This window comes from Cavia porcellus, unplaced genomic scaffold, assembly GCF_034190915.1.
Source record: "Cavia porcellus strain 051 isolate PalLab524CR breed Dunkin Hartley unplaced genomic scaffold, mCavPor4.1 scaffold_9, whole genome shotgun sequence".
In the NCBI taxonomy this organism is placed as follows: domain Eukaryota; kingdom Metazoa; phylum Chordata; class Mammalia; order Rodentia; family Caviidae; genus Cavia; species Cavia porcellus.
This window is the reverse complement of record NW_026947492.1, coordinates 73,690,186-73,709,002: the sequence shown is the minus strand read 5'-3', so window position 1 is coordinate 73,709,002 and position 18,817 is coordinate 73,690,186. Positions and strand designations below refer to the sequence as shown.

At 43.1% G+C, this 18,817-nt stretch overlaps 1 protein-coding gene across 4 annotated transcripts in view; it reads left to right on the top strand.

Moving 5' to 3' along the window:
- Trim66 (tripartite motif containing 66) overlaps positions 1-18,817 on the top strand; it is a 56,254-nt gene that overhangs the window by 31,498 nt on the left and 5,939 nt on the right. For 3 of the 4 annotated variants that reach the window (XM_063256700.1, XM_063256702.1, XM_023561690.2), the window contains 9 exons: positions 1,387-1,548; positions 13,369-13,890; positions 14,043-14,235; positions 15,489-15,549; positions 16,033-16,207; positions 16,529-16,818; positions 17,294-17,420; positions 17,721-17,795; positions 18,276-18,428. In XM_063256700.1, coding sequence (XP_063112770.1) covers positions 1,387-1,548; positions 13,369-13,890; positions 14,043-14,235; positions 15,489-15,549; positions 16,033-16,207; positions 16,529-16,818; positions 17,294-17,420; positions 17,721-17,795; positions 18,276-18,428 — 1,758 coding nt within the window. The remainder of the gene's footprint in view (positions 1-1,386; positions 1,549-13,368; positions 13,891-14,042; positions 14,236-15,488; positions 15,550-16,032; positions 16,208-16,528; positions 16,819-17,293; positions 17,421-17,720; positions 17,796-18,275; positions 18,429-18,817) is intronic. The other variant, XM_063256701.1, reaches the window with a different exon arrangement.

Below are 18,817 nucleotides of genomic sequence, written 5' to 3'. Positions count from 1 at the left end.
CCACTTGGGGAATGCACCTTTCCCAGGTACAGTGAGGCACAGGAAGCAGCTTCACCATTTTAGGGGTGACTTTAAGCTCAGTTCTCAGATTTTAGAACTACTCTGGACTTAGCCTCCATAGCAGGAAAACTGCAGGGAACGTGGTGCCTAGTCCCAGCACAGCTCCCCAGAGTGACCTGGGTAGCCACTGGATGACACTGGAGACCTTGTCCATAGATGGCACTTTCTAAGCTGTACTAGACTCCTGCTATTGAAGGGCAGATACATTCTTTGTAACCCCCGCAAACTCTCTTCCTGGGAATTTATGCCAGGCAAAGGGAAAGCTTAAGGAGGCACTTTTACAACACTGCACAGACAGAGTTAAACTTTATTTCCTATCTACTGGGCTTGGCATGTGTTATATATATCATTTATCTAATACTGTTCAATTAGGGTTTATTACCAGTATTTTCTAGATGCAGCAATGGGGGTTAGAGAGGGCAAGCAGTTTTCCTAGAGGTTGTACAATGTCGAGTAGAGCTGAGACCTGGATCTCAAGCATATTCTATAACACTACAGGAGAATATACTCAGTCTCATTTTAGGGGGATGTTGAATACCTCTCCTCTATTTTCTTGGCTAAAAGCCAATTTAAGAAGTATAGTTTGTACCTCTTGTGATATTTTTTGTATTCCACATCTTCATTTTTAGCTCCTGGTTGTCTTTTCTCTCCTACTCCATCTTCATTTTCCCTACCTCTTCTCACTTTTTCTATACTTGTCTCCTGAACATCTATAATCACATGTCTTCAAAGAAGTCCTATAGACTTTTCTCGTTAAAAAAAATGTAAGGCTTCACATTTATGCTTAAGGACTGACAACTTTATATGCTACTTCACGTGTTATCCTCTGAGGCTCAGTTCTTTGGAAAGCATATGGAATAATCCTTGCGATGGCAGAGATGGCTTAGGGTTCATAGAGGACCACAAGCTAAATCTAAATCAAGACTGGATTATGGGGCTGTGGGTAAAGCTCAGTGGTAGAGTAGTTGTTTAGCATGTTTGAAGCCCTGGGTTCAAACCTCAACCCTGCAAAAACAAACCAACCAACAAACAAATAACAAATAAACAACAAAAACTACAACAAACAAACAAAAAACCTGCATGATGCTTGCTAAACTGCTTATGACAAAGTTAGTTTTGAATTCTTGATTTGGGTTCTGCCATTATGAGGTAGTTTTGCAAAAGGTTTAGATACCAGTCTTTTTCATTTTTGAAAACATTGAAAGCAGTTTACACAGAGGTAGTAGTTACAGTGATTAGGGCAGGATAGACACTAGCTAGGCCTGCTGCTGCTTCTACTGCTATTCTCTGAGATAAAACCACCCAAGTTCTTACTTTCTTTGTTAGGTTACAGATGAGCCTCCAGCATCAGAGGGCCCAAAGCCAGCTGTCCCTCCTGACAAGAACACTGCTGCTACCTTGCCCCAGACATCCGGGGAAGAAACTCCTCACAGTGTCCCTGCAGTGGACAGCGCCATCCAGCACTCCTCTCCGAATGTGGTGAGAAAGGTACTAAGGGAGCCTGCTCTCCCTGACGTGGGCCCCACTGCCAGCAGACACCCCAGGCTCCCGGATGAGGACGAGGGGGCGGGGGTAGGAGTGTCGCTGTTCCACCCTGGGGTGCCTGACAGCCCTGACTCATGCCTTCTGTCCTAATGACTCAGCAGCATAGGTCCTTCCCCACCTCCGTTTTCACGCCCACACACACACTTCAGAGACTGGACCACTGGGCCTCATTTGGAGTGAAAAGGAAAGGGGAAAGAACTAATTTGTGGCATATTCTACCTTGGGAAATGTGCAGTGCTTTGTGAGCATTATCTCACTCAACCCTCCTTTCCAACAGTTGTATGAGGCCACTATTGAAAGCTGAAATTCAGGGACCTATAACTAGTAGAAGAGAGGGCTGATGTGTTTTTCTTTTGACAGTGAAAATGGGGAAAATATTTTATGTGGTGCATGCAACCCAAGATTGATTGGCCTTAGAATTTGAATCAGTAAATTTGTTGGATGAGTGGCCAAGAGATGTCTTGTAGAGATAACTGAGCACTTGGGGACACTGAGATCTCTTGAACATGAGCAGTGGGAGGCCTTCTTGTCCACTTGCTTTCCAGCTTGCTGAAAGTTTTTGTTTAGCTTGGCAGGAACCCGGAGCCGGACAACTCCCACATTTCCCCTCCTGCCTCATCCTTGTCTTGCATCAGATTGGAACCTCAGTATTGTGCCGTGTTCTCCACTCACCTGTCCTGGTGCCCATTGGCCCTATTCTGGTTCCGTGTTGCCTTCTCAGGCCTTGTGCCATCAGTCCTTCTGGTGCTCCGCCTAGCTCTGAACCCTCCCAGCTTGTTCCCCCAGGCCGGCAGCATCCTCTGACCTTGCAACCTCAGTTCTGCTACTTGCTCAGTGTACGACTCCTCATCGAGCTTCCCAGCACACAACTGACATACATGTTTTAGATCAGTCAGTCTCAGTGACACTTGAGAATTTAGAAAAGGGTAGCAGAAATGAAATGTTAAAAAAAAAAAAGAAATATTAACTTTATATTTTTGGTGACTCTTGAAAGTCTGGATAGGCCTCTGATATTAATGGCTTTTTGCCTGTTTGGTCCTTCCCTGTTGAAAATAGCTTGCTCTAGAGAGAACCTAGAGATCCTATACAAGGGAAAATTGAAAAATATGGTGAATGTATGAATTAAAAAAGAACTTATTATGGTAAAAAACATACCATTAATCCTCCTTAAAACACTTTCCTTCTCTAGAACATACTATCTCATTGTTCTTGTCACTTTCTGAAGCAGTTATAGACATTCTCTTTCATGAGTGTCTTTATGAGATGTGATCAAAATGTGATAAATGCCCTTGCCAACATCCATCCAATGAAAGGCAAGCTCATAAAAAGATTATTGTGTATATATTTTATTCACCATAATTGACATCATGCAACTTCTGGCTCTTCCCCAATGTCCAAATGACCATGAAAGATAATTGTTTTGAACTGATTCACAAGACATCAAGGCAGCCATGACAGTACAACTAAAGACACCCACAAAGAGGTCTTTTGTGGCTCTTAGAAGTTTAACTTTTTGTAGTTAGATTATCTATTTATGTATTATGTGCACCACCACACTAATGTCTTTGTATGTGTCAAATACTCTGCTAGATTCTAGGCACACATTTGTTGATGAGGTATTCCTATATTTAGAGTCTGGTAAAAGAAATAGGCAACAAAAACAGATTATGATAAAGTGCTGTGGTGGGCATTGGGGTGTGCCCCAGGGGAGCACATAACTCTAGGAGAAGGGCCATTTCCTAGAGGACATGATTTTAACCTGAGATCTGGAGGAGAAATTGGGCCAGTGAAGAGGGAAAGTAAAATAAATTAGTCTAAGGGAAAGGAAACCTAAAAAGTCCAAAAATAAGAGAAATTCTGGAGCACTTAGGGAGCTTTATAGGAGATAAAACTGTCATTCTCTGGGGAATGAGAGTGATTGACACCAAAGTGGTTGCAACACCTTGTCAATTAGGCTTAGAGTTGAGATTCAATCTTGAGGATGTGGTTGGGGACAACGGAAGGATTTCTAGCAAGGTAGATATGGCTTGAGTGAAATATAAAGGGTTGTTTCAGTGGTGGTAAGGGAGACCAGAATACAGAAGGGAAAAAAGGAGATTGAATGAATTCAGTAGCCATGGGAATAAAGAGGAAGCAAGGGTTTCAAAAGTTATGAGATCAAAGTGTTTTGGACTCAGTGTCTGATAGTAGAAGATAAGGCAGAGGAACTTCTTTGACTCAATATCCAGGTGTGTCATGGCCTTGTGGATAGTAACACAGGGAAAAGAACATATTGAAGGGAGGAAGAAGTTGTTTCAGTTTTTCATGTTCTCTCATGGAAGATGACTGGAAGGCAGCTGTTACAGATGTTAGTAGTTCATCTGAAAGTGTGGGATGTGCTCAAGTGATAGTGAAAATCATGCCAAAAGTGCTGTTGCTTATTTGCTGAGGCTCAGTTCTGTTCCTATGCGTGGTGTGGTAGAAGGGAGGTGATCCGCATCCAAGTGTGCAGCCTATGCAGCCTCTGTGACTGAACCACAAGACTCTCTGAGCACAATAGCAGTGAACTTAGTGAGATTCCTAGGAACTCTGTCGTCTTACTCTGAGTTGTTTCTGACCCTTATGAACTGGGGTTCATGTAGAGGTTTGGAGGGGCAGATGGCCTGATATTTTTCAGGTATTTATGGTGTTAATGGCTTTGACAGAAAAAGGACTCTCAGGGTCACGGTGGCCCAGAGGAACCTCTGGGTTGACATAGAAGTACTGATTATATACAAAGTTACTTCCATAGGAAAAAAAAAAGACTTTCTTTTTGAAGGAATTTGTTGCTTTGAAGCTGGGATCAGATAGGGTGGAGGATGTAAAACCTGAGAACACCAAACATGTTAAGTATTTTATCATCAAATAATGATTTGTATAGTATTTTTCTACTTTTCCTTAGGATTTCACATGAATTATTCCATTGTATCTCTTTGTTTATCCTAGCAATACTATGAGGAAGCCACTTTGTTATTTCCCTTTGAAAGATGTGGAAACTGAGACACAGAGAGGTTAAATGACCCACCAAAAGAGATAGCCAGATGAACATGGGCCATGTTAGGATGAGAGCACAGATTCCTGGCTAACCACTGCTCATTAGTAGGCTAAATTTCCTTTCATTGTGTACTGCAGTGAGAGAAATAGGATTCTGTTTGGCCTCTCACCTGCTGGATTTTCCTACCTGTATTGTTTCAAGTAAACTGAGGCCTAGCTAGGGAGTGGTCTGAGAACCCAGCCTCCTTCGGTCTTGGTTATCTTTTTTCTGATAAAGGTAAAGGTGCTTTGGCCTCCAAACATTCCTCCCCCTGTACTGACTTGTGAGTGTCAGGGAAGTCAAAATCTATCTGAAGGTCCCAGACCAGAGGAACTCGTGCATGGCACCAGGCATCTTTCTGTGTGTCCCAAGTCAACTCTAGATTACCACAAGGAAGCCTTTTGTTGGAGCCCAACATCTGTGCAAAGGACTTGGACTTGGTGCTGAGTTCATGGTAAAATGAGCTGTGAAAATTCTTGAAAGGATTTTCTCCAGAACTAAAGTTTGTACTCTCAGAATCAGCCTTCCTTTCACCTTCAGGCTATTTAAAAAAGCATTTTGACATTTGTCCAGTACAAGTTTCTCAGCCTTGGCTCAACTACTTTGAAAAAATACCGTGATTACAGTTCTACAACAGAACCTCATGCCTCCTAAGCGAAACTGGCAGATGTTTTGATGGCTTCTTTTCATACTTCTGACTGGTCAGCTGTTGGACTGGATGATCTTTTCCTTGAAGTGCACTCTATGGAGTCAAAGCATCACAGAGAGTCCTGAGTCCCAGTTCACCTGCAAGAGTGACTTCTCTTCTGCTGCTCATAATGTGACTCTAGGTCTTCTACAGAGGACTTTGAGACCAAAAGGATGCTGCTCGTGGCTTGAGAAGAGTCTGAGATGTACTTCCTGTAAATGATATGGAAGCAACAGGCATTTCCGTGACCCAGATTTTTAAGAGTGATGCAGAATACTAGAGTATAATGACTCAAGTGCCTTTTCCAGCATTATTAAAGCACTTCAATGCCTGAACTCTTCATTTAACTCTTATAATGGCTCAGTGGAATTTAGATCATCCTGTGGAAGAGGGAATTAAGCCTTGGAGATGGAAAATGGCTTGCTTAAACTAATAGTGTAAAAACCCTGGTGTGTGTGAGGAAATACTAGAAATTTTGCCTTGATAGTCTCCAAATACACTGCTATGGACTCAGACAGACCACAGATATTCTTCTTCAGCAATGATCTCTCCCTTGTGGCCTGGTTTTGATAATAACCTGAATGTTCTCAGGACCTTGTAAAGCTTTCCCAGGGTACATACTATGTCCTGATCAGCACCTCCAGAGTGGTATCGACATCTACTCACTCTGATTTACTCAGGAGTTAAGTCAAATACTTCCCAGGTCTGGCTTCCTACATTTGGCACTTGCTAAAAGACCTATCTCCTTATTCTGGATTTTGTTCATGGAGCAGACCTATGATCTTTGCCTACTTATCCTGGTCCATGAGAAAACAGACCTTTGTTCACAGGCCACACGTTTCCTTCACTGGCCTGGGTAAAATACCTCTGGCCAAATTCTCATGAGCCTCCAAGGCTTGGATTTTGAGAGTTTCACTTGTCTGGTTTTCACTTCAAACTAGACTGGTTTCCTATTCCTTTCTTTTTCCTTCTACCTCATACCCTGGGATTCTTTGTTTTTTTGTGTTTCTCAGATGATCAGGGCACTGGGTACTTTTTAGTTCTTTTCTCTACACTATCCATAAACATTCTTCTACTTGAATAATTTGGTCGTTTGGTATATATCAGCATAGTTACATCTATAGGAATAGACTAGGTTAGTACTAGAACTTTTTACTAATAGGAATAGCATTCGCTGTCAATAAAAACACCAACTCTGCTATTAAAAGTCAACGAAGTTAGTCCCTTCCTTACCCATTGTATTCTGCTGTTCAATATCTGCCATTGTTAAACTAGTCCGTGTAATCCTTTTCATTTTGGTTACTGGGAATCGAACTCAGGACCTTGGGCTTGCCAGACAGGTTTTTGTGCCACTGAGCTGCATCCCCAACTCTAATCTGCATAATCTTGAAGCATTTGAAGTGCCCAAATATTTCAAGAATTTATTTCATAAATCTGTTCACCCCTATTATTGTTTCCTTATCTGTTTCTTCAGCCAGAGTGAAGATATTCAATGTATTTCCAAGACACAATTTCTAAGTCATTAGTCCTTTGTCCTACTGCACATTTACACAGAGACCAGCTTGGTGATTTTAATCACTGGAAATAAAACTCTGAAACCAGAAATGAGCAGGCAAAGCTTTGGAGCAGCAAAAACTTTGGAGCAGATGTCACAAAACCCATGTATTATATTGTGTATGAGATGCTAGACCCACATTCAGGTGTCTAGTCAGCATTCTTGATCTAGCAAGCTGAGTTATATGATTTTCTTTTATAGTTTTCTGCATTAAAGCAGTGAGCAGATTAGAAACAGGGAGTCAGGACTGCTGTAATGGCAGCTAACGACAAGGGAAAAGACAGCAAGGAGAAAGGGAAGCATCACCTGGAAAAGTGCCACCGTATGAGCTCACTCAGTGAAAGGACAAACTGAATGCTCCATTCTTAGAAGTTCCTGAAAGCATTACTGAATTACTTAGTAGCTCACCAAAGTTCCTGAACTCATTAGGTTTCATTTACTCCCTTAATTAAGGCAGGGCAGTGTGTAAAGTGTTTTAGTATATTTCCATTCGATATACTGTTTGAAAGCCAATCACTTTTGTTATTGAAAAAGTATGTTTCAGCTGTCTGGAAAATTAACTCATGTGGAACACTACCCTCACTGCACTACTTTATTCCCAGCAATATTGCTGTGCTGTAACTACCTGGAACTTCTATTAAACTCAGGGCTTGTGCATGGAGTGTTTGTTTATTGACTTTGAAATCCCTTTTTACTATAGCACTAACTTTTTAGTGAATAGCACAGAGTTATGAGCAGTCAACAGATTTTCAAGGCCAGTCTGGGATTATTACCTAGTTTTGGGCGTAGTATGAACTTGGGAAATCAAGGTAGTCTTTCTGTGCCTCAATTTCCCTTCCTATTGCAATGAAAGGACAATGCTTTTCTTCCCCCTTTTTCTGAAATTTAACAACATTTGGAAAACATTAGAACACTAATGACAGCACCCTGAACTCTGGAAACAGGTCAAGGTGATGAGACTGGGAGGAGGGAGGGCAGCAGGAGCAGGTCAAGCAGAAGATGGGTTAAGGTAGGTGAACAGAGGAAGAGATTAGAAGTCAGGTGATTCAGGGAGGCCTTGGCTCAGGCAAGATGCTAAGTCAGATGGCAAAGACAGATGAAGTGTGTCTGAGTGTGGTAGTTCAGACAAATCAGCCAGGTGGCAGACTAAGGTAAGGTGACAGAGATCAAGGTAAGAGACAAGAAGACAGAAACAGGGATAGGGATAGGGACAGGGACAGGAGCAGGCAGTTTGGGTACATAAGGGAGGCAAGAGCGAGTTCCTTAGGGTTAGGCTCATTCCCTAAAGATGACCTGAACTCATTATTGGAGTGAATGTTTCTGGCATTTCGATTTTTTCTTTCTAGAAATTAGAATGTAGTGTCACTGTCAACTTGACATATTTTCCTTGCTAACTTGAAAATACATGTTTTCCTACACGAAATCTGAAAGTTTTTTTTTTTTTTTAATGAGACAATGAAATAAAAGTTAAAAGCCTGAAAGTGTGCCTGAGGACTTGCGAGATTTTGTGGCCAGAAGTGCACTTTCACCTGCCCACTTCTCCTCAAACAGTCCCGGTGTGGGAGAGGGTATGGGGGCACCAGTTATCCTCCTGGATGTTAGACACAGTCCCAAGCTTTTCTCTAATCCTAAAATGCTCTTGAAAAGCCCTTTCCTTCCTTTCTGGCCCTGGAGATTCAACCCCTTTCCTTGTCCTGAAAACTGGCCCTGTCCTTTTCTGCACTCATCTTGCAGCCCTGGCAGTGGAGGAGCGTGAAGGCTTTCGACTCTTTGTTTCTGCACATGAAATAAGTGTTTTTTGTTCTACCATTTTAAGGCTCTCATTCCAGAGATCCAGATGAAGTATCAAAAATAACTTACACACTAATAGCTATAATGCCGTCGTGTTGGCATAGCTTAGGTTGGGACTCTGCTTCATGGGACTTTCTCAGAGATCCTTTTCCCATGTAGTTTTCACGGGTTCTGTTTCCCACTACCAGAGCTTCACCCCACCTCCTGACAGCACCGGTTTCCAGTGACCAGGAAAAGTAAATGATCTGAATTGATTCAGGACACTGAAGCAGCCATGATAGTACAACTAAAGACACAAAAGAGAACTGCCTCAGAAAGTGGCACAAAGGATATGGGATAAGGACAATGGGGAATATTTTAAGGGGATTGAAGGGCAATATATCTTTAATTGTAATAAATTTTTAAAAATTTAAACATTCACTATATCTTTCCATCATACCACATATTAGAAAAGAGAAGTTGTTGCAGTGGATATTGTTTTCCAGAGATAAGGAAGCATAAAATATGAGAAAGGCAGCGTAGTGCATGCCGGGGCAACTAGAGTATGCCAAGGGATACAGGCCTGGGCATGTCTGAAAAGCCACTGGCTTCTGGCCCTGGTCTCTTAAACTGGAGTTTATATCTAGTTTTCCTGATTTGGTTTCAGTATTCCTTTCATTCTTCCTCTCGGGGCCCCACCCTCCTGGGGACTCAGACTTTGGAGCAAAGTGGAACTTTCCTTTTATTTAAAATTTTTAAAAAATTTCTTTTTACTTTTATTTAAAATTTTTTTAAAATTTCTTTTTTCTTTAACAAGAAAAATGTTAAATAACAACTTTTTTTTTGAGACATAAAAGATATTTAGCCCATCTGCTTTTAAAACAGAATGAAGGATAGGAATGCTAAGTAGTTGTGGTGGCATATGCTGGTAATCCCTTGGAAGTCTGAGACAGAGGACGGGTCATGAGTTTGAGGCCAGTCTGGCAACTTAGTGAAATGCTGTCTCCAAATCGATAAATCAATAAATAAATCAGTGGAAGAATGTGGCTCAGCAGCAGAGCAGTTAATGTGAGACCTTGGGTCCAATCCCTAGTACCTCGGGGAGAACAGGAAGCATGAGCTTTCCTTAAAGCTTTTATACAATAAAGGAAAGGCATGGGCAGAGAAGAGAAAGAGATGTTATCAAGAAAGGAAAACAAGAAGGAAGACATCAAGAGAACAGATGAGGGAAGGATAAAGAAACTGTAGAAGAGTGCATGGTGGAGTGTTGGGGGTGGGCAGCAGGGGGGTTAGAGGCAGACAGGCCAAAGTTACAGTGTACTGGAGATCTTGATTCTAAATCTACAAAACCCCACCTCAATATTGTTAGTGGTGAAGTGCAAGAATGGTCCTCTTGAGATCAGGAGCATGCCTAGGATGGCTCCTATCACTACTTCTGTCAACATCACACTGGAGATTTAGCTAGTGAAGATTGGAAGAGCAAAAAAAGAAGGAAGACTTACTATTCATATTTGATCTGTGTGCACAGAAAAATCTCAAAGGAAATTCCAAAGCAATTCCATTTAGCAAGGTCTCTGGACACAATGCCAGTATACAAAAATCATTTGTGTTTCTGCATATAATCACAAATAAAGAGAAACAGAAATATATCAAATGATTTTTTTTTATCTGTACCAGGGATCGAACTCTCGACCATGTGCTTGCAAGGCAGGCGCTTATGCCACTGAACTAAATTCCCAACCCATAAAATGATGTTTTACAAAAATATATAAAAAAAACCCTTTCTGTGATTTACTACCTCATTTTTCTTTTTTTTTTTAAATTTCATTTTTCTTAAGTGTAAAATTAGGGCTACAGTTATAATAATAAAAATAATTGTGACAGTAAAAGCAGCTGGAGTTTATTGAATATGTATAGTATCCCAGAAAATATTCTAAATGTTTACATGGATTCTTTCTTTTAACCTTCACAACAACCCTTTAATGGTTATTATGAGGATTAAATGAGGTAAAATATGTAAAACACTTAGCAAATTGCCTTGTGTATAGTAAATTCTCAATAAATTTTAGCTATATAAAATGATGATTATTTTAGGAAAACTCATAGACTCAACTGTTAGTAGAACTAAGCTGCTGTTCATTTGGCATAAGATTTGCAGAATAAACAGTCATGTAGTATTGTTTTGAAATTTTAAGTAGCTCATTAACTCACTCATTCATTCAGGCATTGCTCTCAGGTCTAAGAATACAGTGGGTAAACATAACAGACAAAATCTATGCCCTGATGGAGTTTACAGTTTCATAGGGGAAGCAGAAATTAATCAAATGTCATCACAAACTGTGCTATGAGACTCTAAGTACAAAGACAAGGCATTATGGGAGCCATAAAGCATTCTGGGAGGACTGGCATGTACTACAGAGTGAAAGAAGGCTTTGTTGCCAAATGGCAGTGGAGCCAAGTTCTGAAGGATAAGTGGACCTGGGGGCAAGGGGAGGACATTGTTCCTCACACAGCAAGCCCTCTGTTTGGAGGGCAGGGGAATTGTGAGAGGAGGGGGAGCCCGGCATGCTGCAGGAGCTGAGGGGAGTGTGTGAGGACTGGAGCTCAGAGAACTGGGAGAGAGTTGTCATAGGAGCTGTGGCTGCAGAGATGCACAGGCTGCAGATCATTAAGGACTTGAGACCCTGCTCAGCATTTTGGCACTCATCTTAAGGGACTACAGTACACTGCAGGGTTTTATGAACAGGAAGGATGTGATCAGATGTGTTTTAAATATTTCTGCACCGAGGGGGCCACTCCTGTTGTCCAGGAAGATACAAAAGTAGGTTAGGTGAGGGCACTGTCAGCACAGAGATTAGTGGGTATATCTAACAGATGTGTATGGAAGAAATGATGGGGCCTGACATTAGCTTTGGTAAGCGAGGGGAGTGCCCCACTAACTCCTCCTCCCTAGGATATGACCTGCAGAGCTGAGGGCCTAGGAGTGACATTTACTGAGGCAAGGACAGTCTTTCTTCACCACGAAATAGCTTTGTTAACTTGTTGAAACTTGAGAATGTATTTTAAGTGTTTGTTGTCCTGAAGAAACCTGAATGTCTTATACATCAGGAAAGGAATGACAGATTTGGGACACTGATTCGGGGAACCTAGATATGCTTACTCCTAGTTTTCTCTTTGATCTAAAAATAGTTGAGTTATATGTTTAGGCTTTTTTTAAAGAACAGAGTTGGCAAATTTATAAATTCACAAGAGTTACATTTCAATGCTGGGCTTGGTGTCATATGGCTATAATCCCAACTACTCAGGAGGCTGAGGCAGGAGGGTCACAAGTTTGAGCATAGTCTGGGTAACTTAACAAGAATTAAACAACGAAATAAAACATTAGAACTGCTGACAATCTACTGCCCTTACCTCTGTCGTGTTTTTTTAGGGATAAAAAATTGAGTAGATTCAGTGCTGAAATCTATGCCTTCATTTCATTAACTTTTTAAATCCTTTGTATGTCACCAAGTAGATATATATGAGAAAAAGAATTTTTGGAATTGGAACATTATCACCTCATTCAGTGATTATATAGACTGAGTCATGTTAAGAGCTGCTTCGAACTTCTCTGGTTTGGAATGTCTTTGGCTAGAAAAGACACATAGCTGTATTGTTTAAGGCCTAATCAAATACTAGTGGTGACTGGAATTTATGAACAAATCTATAAGAGGTCCTGTAGTTCATCCACTTTCTCCTGGCCTAGTTGAAACTCTCTGAGTCTTGATATCCCCCCAAGATGAAGCCCTGAGGAAGATCAGTTTGAGTCTTATTAACCACCTGCCTCTTTTATGTAGGAAAAGATTCCTTGAAATGAATAGAAATTACAGTGGTACCTTGGTTTGTGAACTTCTTTTTACAATTCTGTCACAAACTGAGTGGATGATGTTATGGTTTGTGTCTGGAGGTACCTCCAAAGCCTCATGTGGTCATAATGAGGGAGGGGGTTCTTTTCCCAAGGCAGCTGAATCTAGAGCTTGTGATTGGTTCATTGTCTAGTGCTGGGATTGGCAATATAAGTACTACACCTAGGGTAGGTACCCTGCATACAATATGAGAGAGAAAAAGAGGTTTGGTTCTGCCTTTTGCTCCTGTTGCTTGTGGTATCTTTCATCACCATGAACTTTTGCCCCTCTGCAATGCCAAGGAGCCAGCCAATTGTGGACTGAAACCTCTCCAGACTGTGAGCTATATAAACCTTTCTTCTCACAATTTTGGGTGTCAGGCATTTTGTCTCAGCAATGTGAGAAAAATAACTAAGACAGATAAGAACTAAATCAAAGTCTTACTGCTCAACTCTGTTAAGGATGCGACAGGAGGCATGAAATATGGCTGATGGTGTGTGTACACCTCAGGTCAAGTGGTAGACTCTCCCTTCCTTTCTCTAGTAAACACAAACATGTACACATGTACACATGCACATATGCACACACATCAGTGTCCTCAGCCTGTGTCTTCCACTCTGGCATATTGTGACACAGCCTCCTTGGTGTCAGGAATTGGAAGAAGACTTCATATGTTGCCTGAATTCCCAATAGCAAGTAGACTCAGAAGCCAGAGGGGAATATGAGTATGAAAGTTCTTATGGGTGGGTCTCCCCTCTTCCTCCCACCATCCCCAGCTAACAGCCGGTTTTTACTCTTGTCTCTGCTTTTATAGCATTCAACCTCAGTGAGCATCATGGGCTTTTCCAACTCTGTGGAGATGGAGTTGTCATCTGCCAGGCTGGCGAGGGCCCTAGAGCCACAGATCCAGAGTGTGAGCAGTCTGACGGCTGGTGGTCAGCAGGCAGTACCGAATCTGCTGAGTGGCCCTCCACCTACTGTGTCCAGCATGACGAGTGTTCAAACTCACACTATGCCCAGCATGTCCACCAGTCATCTACAGGCCATGCCAGGCCTTGTACGTGGCACATTCCAGTCCACGCCCAACCTGATGAGTGATTCCCCTAAAGCCATCACAGCCTTAGCCAGTGATCCCTCTCAGGCTGGGCCCAGCCTAATATCTGGTCACATGCAGGCTGTGCCAAGTCTGGTGACTTGTCCTCTGCAGTGCATGCCCCCAGTTTCTGACACGCAGCTGGAAACTGGGTCCAGTTCTAGTCCTGGCTGTAGCAGAACTACAGAGAACCTTTGCCACAAGGATGTGACTGATCCCTCCCTGGAGAATTCCCTATGTAAGGTAAGTCTTGGGAAAATGTCAGCTTCCCGTGTCATTGAGGAAAAGGTTGATTGCTGAAGGACTCATCCTGGCCTTGGTTTAATAGTTCTGAGATCACTGATTGCAAAAATGTTTGATTTCTTTGATTCTTATTCATCTTTTACTTTTGAAAGATGGAAAGTGAAGATTCCACTCGCTTCACTGACCCAGTGGAGCAAGGCCCTACTGCCCCTGGTCTGGATGCTCCCAAGGATTTGGCTATTTCCTCTGAACTAGAAGAGCCAATTAACCTCTCTGTGAAAAAACCTCCACTGGCACCAGTGGTCAGCACACCTACAGCTCTGCAGCAGTATCAGAACCCAAAAGGTGAGATATGAATAAGCAACTTATCTCTTGTGTTGACCAGACTTGAGCAAGTGGACTCAGCACTTACAGGTGGGATAAGAGGCCGGCAGACAGGTTCGAGTCTGATATTGGAGTTGGGTAGATCTAAGTTAGGTCCCCAATTTGGTATTTTTATTTGACTCAAAGTGAAATAACTTCCTTGAGATGATTTCTTTCTATGTAACTAAGGCTAGTTAGACTAACTTGAAAGGCTACTAGGACAAATAACTAGTTAAATCACTTGATGCCTTACTTTGTAGTGGCAAGAACTGTCCGTGTATCCACACAAATACTGTTAATTTGTGTTGTGCTTCATGGTAAATGGAATTTAGAGCTTTGGGATATGGCTCTGATTTTCTTCTCAGCTACCCATAACCATTCTCAATCCAAGCTAGGCTAAAGTGTTTCTTCTGTGGGAAGTGGGGACCAATTGGGAGGTTAGAAGTTGGATAATTACTGATTTTTAAAGACTTCTTTAGCTCACTGTTTGATGCATGCTTAATTTGTAATCATCAGCCTAATTTGTATACATTTAATAAATGAGTACAAAAGAAACAATTTTTCTTTTTTTCTTTCACATTGACTGAGGAACCACTGTAATATTAATAGTTTTTATTACACACAATAATATAATTCTGTTTTTTTATGCAATTAAGTTACATTTTTTGGATTCTGACCATATAGAATGCTAGGAAAGTGCTCAGGACCATGCAGGGGGCATGCAGAATAAATGCTAGTTCCTCCTTTTCCCCCCACTACTGCTCTCTGCCCATCGTTGTAGACTGTGCTGTGCACAGGAGGCCTCCCTGGAGCCCTGGTCCATGGAGTAGCAGCTGGATTCTTAGGCAGTGCTGGAATCCCAGTACTTGGCTGAAAAGTCTGAGCCTGCGTAGAATGACTTCTCAGAGCAGACAGCACCAGCATATGGAGAACAAGTGATTTCTGAGCCCATTTTGAAGATGACAAACTGGCTCCTCAGTGCCTGACCTAACACTCACCTCTGAGCAGCCTTTGAGCATTATCTGTGCTCATATTTTATAAAAAGGTGGCCCTCCTCCTCTCTCAGGAAGGAGACATGTGATAGAATTGTCACCACTATGAATGATTCCAGTGTTGATAAGAATTGATGGATGTATGGCCAAAGGTATGAAGAACAGATATGAGTGGAAGGTGTGGGTGACCAAGTATGTTGTCACAAATGCCTGTCACAGGAATTTATTTGGTTTTTGCTTCAGAGTATGAAAATTTTGATCAAGAGGTCCTGGAACTGGATGCAAAGGAAAACCAGAGCATCAGGTAAGAGACTTGGCAACCTTTGATTCTCATCCCTAATTTCATGCCCTGTGAGATTGGCACCAGAAGTAAGCATCCTTGAGTCTTCACCAGAATCTCTTTTCTGAATTTCTTTTAAGCTTGTAGTTTAGAAACTTTCTCCCAGGGCAGGGGTAGGGACCTAACTAGAAGCAGAACTTTGCTCATACCTGTCTTCTTTAGCCCCAGACCTTCTAAAGGGTCATTACTCCTGCATGATGAAGCTTTGTGTGCAGTGTCCACACTTCAAGAGGCCCCCTCTTCTATCAGGGCCTGCACCAGAGAGCCTGGTAGTATCTGACAGGATCTGGCCAGGCACAGCTGTGAAGAGGCAGATCATGGACCTCTATAGGGTCAAATCAAGGAGATCTTGAGTAGTTATCCAATTATAGGATCCTAAATGAGCCTTATTTAGAGGTGGAGCCACAGGAGGCTTCCCTGAGACCCAGATTATCTCTCTTATCACAGGCCCTTCAATAGTGAGTCCAGGATCCCCTATGTGCGATTGGAACGACTCAAGATCTGTGCTGCCTCCTCGGGAGAGATGCCTGTCTTTAAGCTGAAGCCCCAGAAGAACGATCAGGATGGGAGCTTCTTGCTGGTCATTGAGTGTGGTACTGAGTCTTCCAGCATGACCATTAAGGTACCTCTTTGCTTGGCCTTGGCCTTGAATTTTGGGCCAGCTGAGGAAATTTTCTCATCTCTCTACTACTGACAGAATCTTCACTTTAGGGCCTATCCTGAGTGAGTGGAGTTATAGTGTGACTAGACTTTGTCCTCATTGCAAGGGGCCTATGGGATGCTCAGTATGGGTGGGCTATGCCAGGTGGGAGTTGGCTGGCTTGAGATCCTGGATAAATGTGTCTCATAGTAAGTGCTCAGGGCCTGCCACTCCCCAATCAAACAGCCCTCAACCACTTGTCACTACTGTGCCATGATTGCTCAGACCTACCTCTTCTCTTAGGTCAGCCAAGATAACCTGCCTGATGCCATCCAGGCCCCGGGTCTGGGGGGAAGAAAGGTCACTGTCACTTCTCTGGCTGGGCAGCGGCCACCAGAGGTGGAAGGCACATCTCCTGAAGAACACAAACTCATTCCACGAACTCCTGGAGCCAAGAAAGGTCCCCCCGTCCCAATAGAGAATGAGGACTTCTGTGCTGTGTGCCTCAATGGCGGGGAGCTGCTGTGCTGCGATCGCTGCCCCAAAGTGTTCCACCTCTCCTGCCATGTGCCAGCCCTGCTCAGCTTTCCAGGGTGAGGCATGCCCATGCAAGGTGGTCATTTGGCTGGAAGGGTTGTATTAGTATTTCAAGCCATGCCCATGGAGCCAGGGTGGGTTTACTCCCCTCTTCTGGGCCTGCATGAAGCATAGACATATGAGGGACAGGGCCCCAAAGCTGTGTGCCTTCTGCACACAGGCAGTGCATGTTGGACATTTGGTTGGCTCCCCTTTTTTCTCTGTCCTCAGCTTCTTCCTGCATAAAAATTTGTCCCAATACCTCTGCTTTAGGTTTTCCCTACCTGCTATTTTTTTGGGAAGGGGGATTCATTAAATCCTGAATTACTGTATTTCTTTTAAGCTTGTGGTTAGGGAGACATTCCCTCCAGGGCAGGGCTAGGGACTCAGCTTCCCATGCCATTGTCCCTAGTGCCTGCGATGAGGCAGATGGACAGGGAAGGTGCTCTGGGCAATGTGCTGAAGCCTAATGTGGCCTTGCTACCCATGCAGGGGAGAGTGGGTATGTACCTTGTGCCGCAGCCTGACACAGCCTGAGATGGAGTACGACTGTGAAAATGCCCGCTACAGTCAGCCTGATGTGCGGGTGCCTCCTGGCCTGAGTGTATGGGACCAGAAGGTATGGAGGGGTCTCTAGAAACAAGGTTTTCTGTCTGGGGAACTCCATGTATCCAGAAGGGTGAGAGGCATTTCCGGTGGCTATCTTCTGGGCTGTGCCTAATGATTTGTCCTTTGGGAGTGGTGATTTGGTGCAATTCTCTGGTTTGGGACCCTACACTGTGCCTTACTGTAGTGGGTGATACCCTGTGGCGCAGGGTCAGGCAATTATCACTTGTGTTTAAACCATATTTAGCTGTTATTGAGGGACAGGGTGTGGTTGGAGGAACAGTGACACTGTTGCCAATTTTGGTTTTTGCAGAAGTGTGAGAAACTGGTACTGTCCTTGTGCTGCAATAGCCTCAGCCTGCCCTTCCATGAACCTGTCAGTCCCCTGGTAAGGAAAACCTCCCTTTTTCTGCCTGCAACTGTCCTAACTGAGAGCCTGGGCCAGTGATGGTGACGTTTTAGAGCTTTCAATGACACAAACAACCTACTGTGACATGCTTGCCATAGGTTTACCATCAATGGGCTGGGCCACAGGGCAAGATCATAGTGAGCCCAGGGTGGGCTCAAGGAACAGCCCTGGAAGTAGTGAGAGTATTAACTTGGGGATGATCCAAGGGACCTCTCTAGCCTCCTCTTTCACTCTACCACAACTGCTCTTGCACCAAACCTGACCTGTCAAATGACACATCCTTCTTTTCTCTTCTCTTTGTTGTCCTCCATATTTTTACTTTTGCTCTTCCTCACCATTCTCTTTCTTCTATTTCTTCACTTATATTCCAACAACTTCTGTCTTTCCATTTTTCTTATTTACACCTACACATGTTTTTCCCTTCCTCTTTTATCTCCGTTCCTTTTCTCTTCTCCCAAGGCCCGGCATTATTACCAGATTATCAAGAGGCCCATGGACCTGTCAATCATCCGAAGGAAGCTGCAAAAGAAGGACCCTGCTCACTATACCACCCCTGAGGAGGTGGTGTCAGATGTGCGCCTCATGTTCTGGAACTGTGCTAAATTCAATTATGTATGTCTATTTCCCAGTGACCCTAAAACTATCATAACTAGAGAGGAGAGAGGGTGAAGGTGGGGAGTCAGGTTTAGGCCTGGGATACCAGGAGGATTTGGGAACAGAATCCTAGTGCCCACTGTGGTGAATATTTAATTGACAAACTCTCTCCCACACTCAGACCTCAGCAGACTCTTGGAAAGGTAGGGGGACACTCATGACTACATGTGGGTATTTATCTAAGTCACTTCTACTTTAAGAGCTGCTACCAAACATGCTCAGAGGTCTAGGAGAAGATGCCAAGTTCTAGACCTCTCAGGATGAGATCCCAAGACAGCCCAGCCAGGCTTTGTGGTTACTGTATAGCTTTTGAGGGATGGGCCTAGAAAAGAGGGATTCACAGAAAC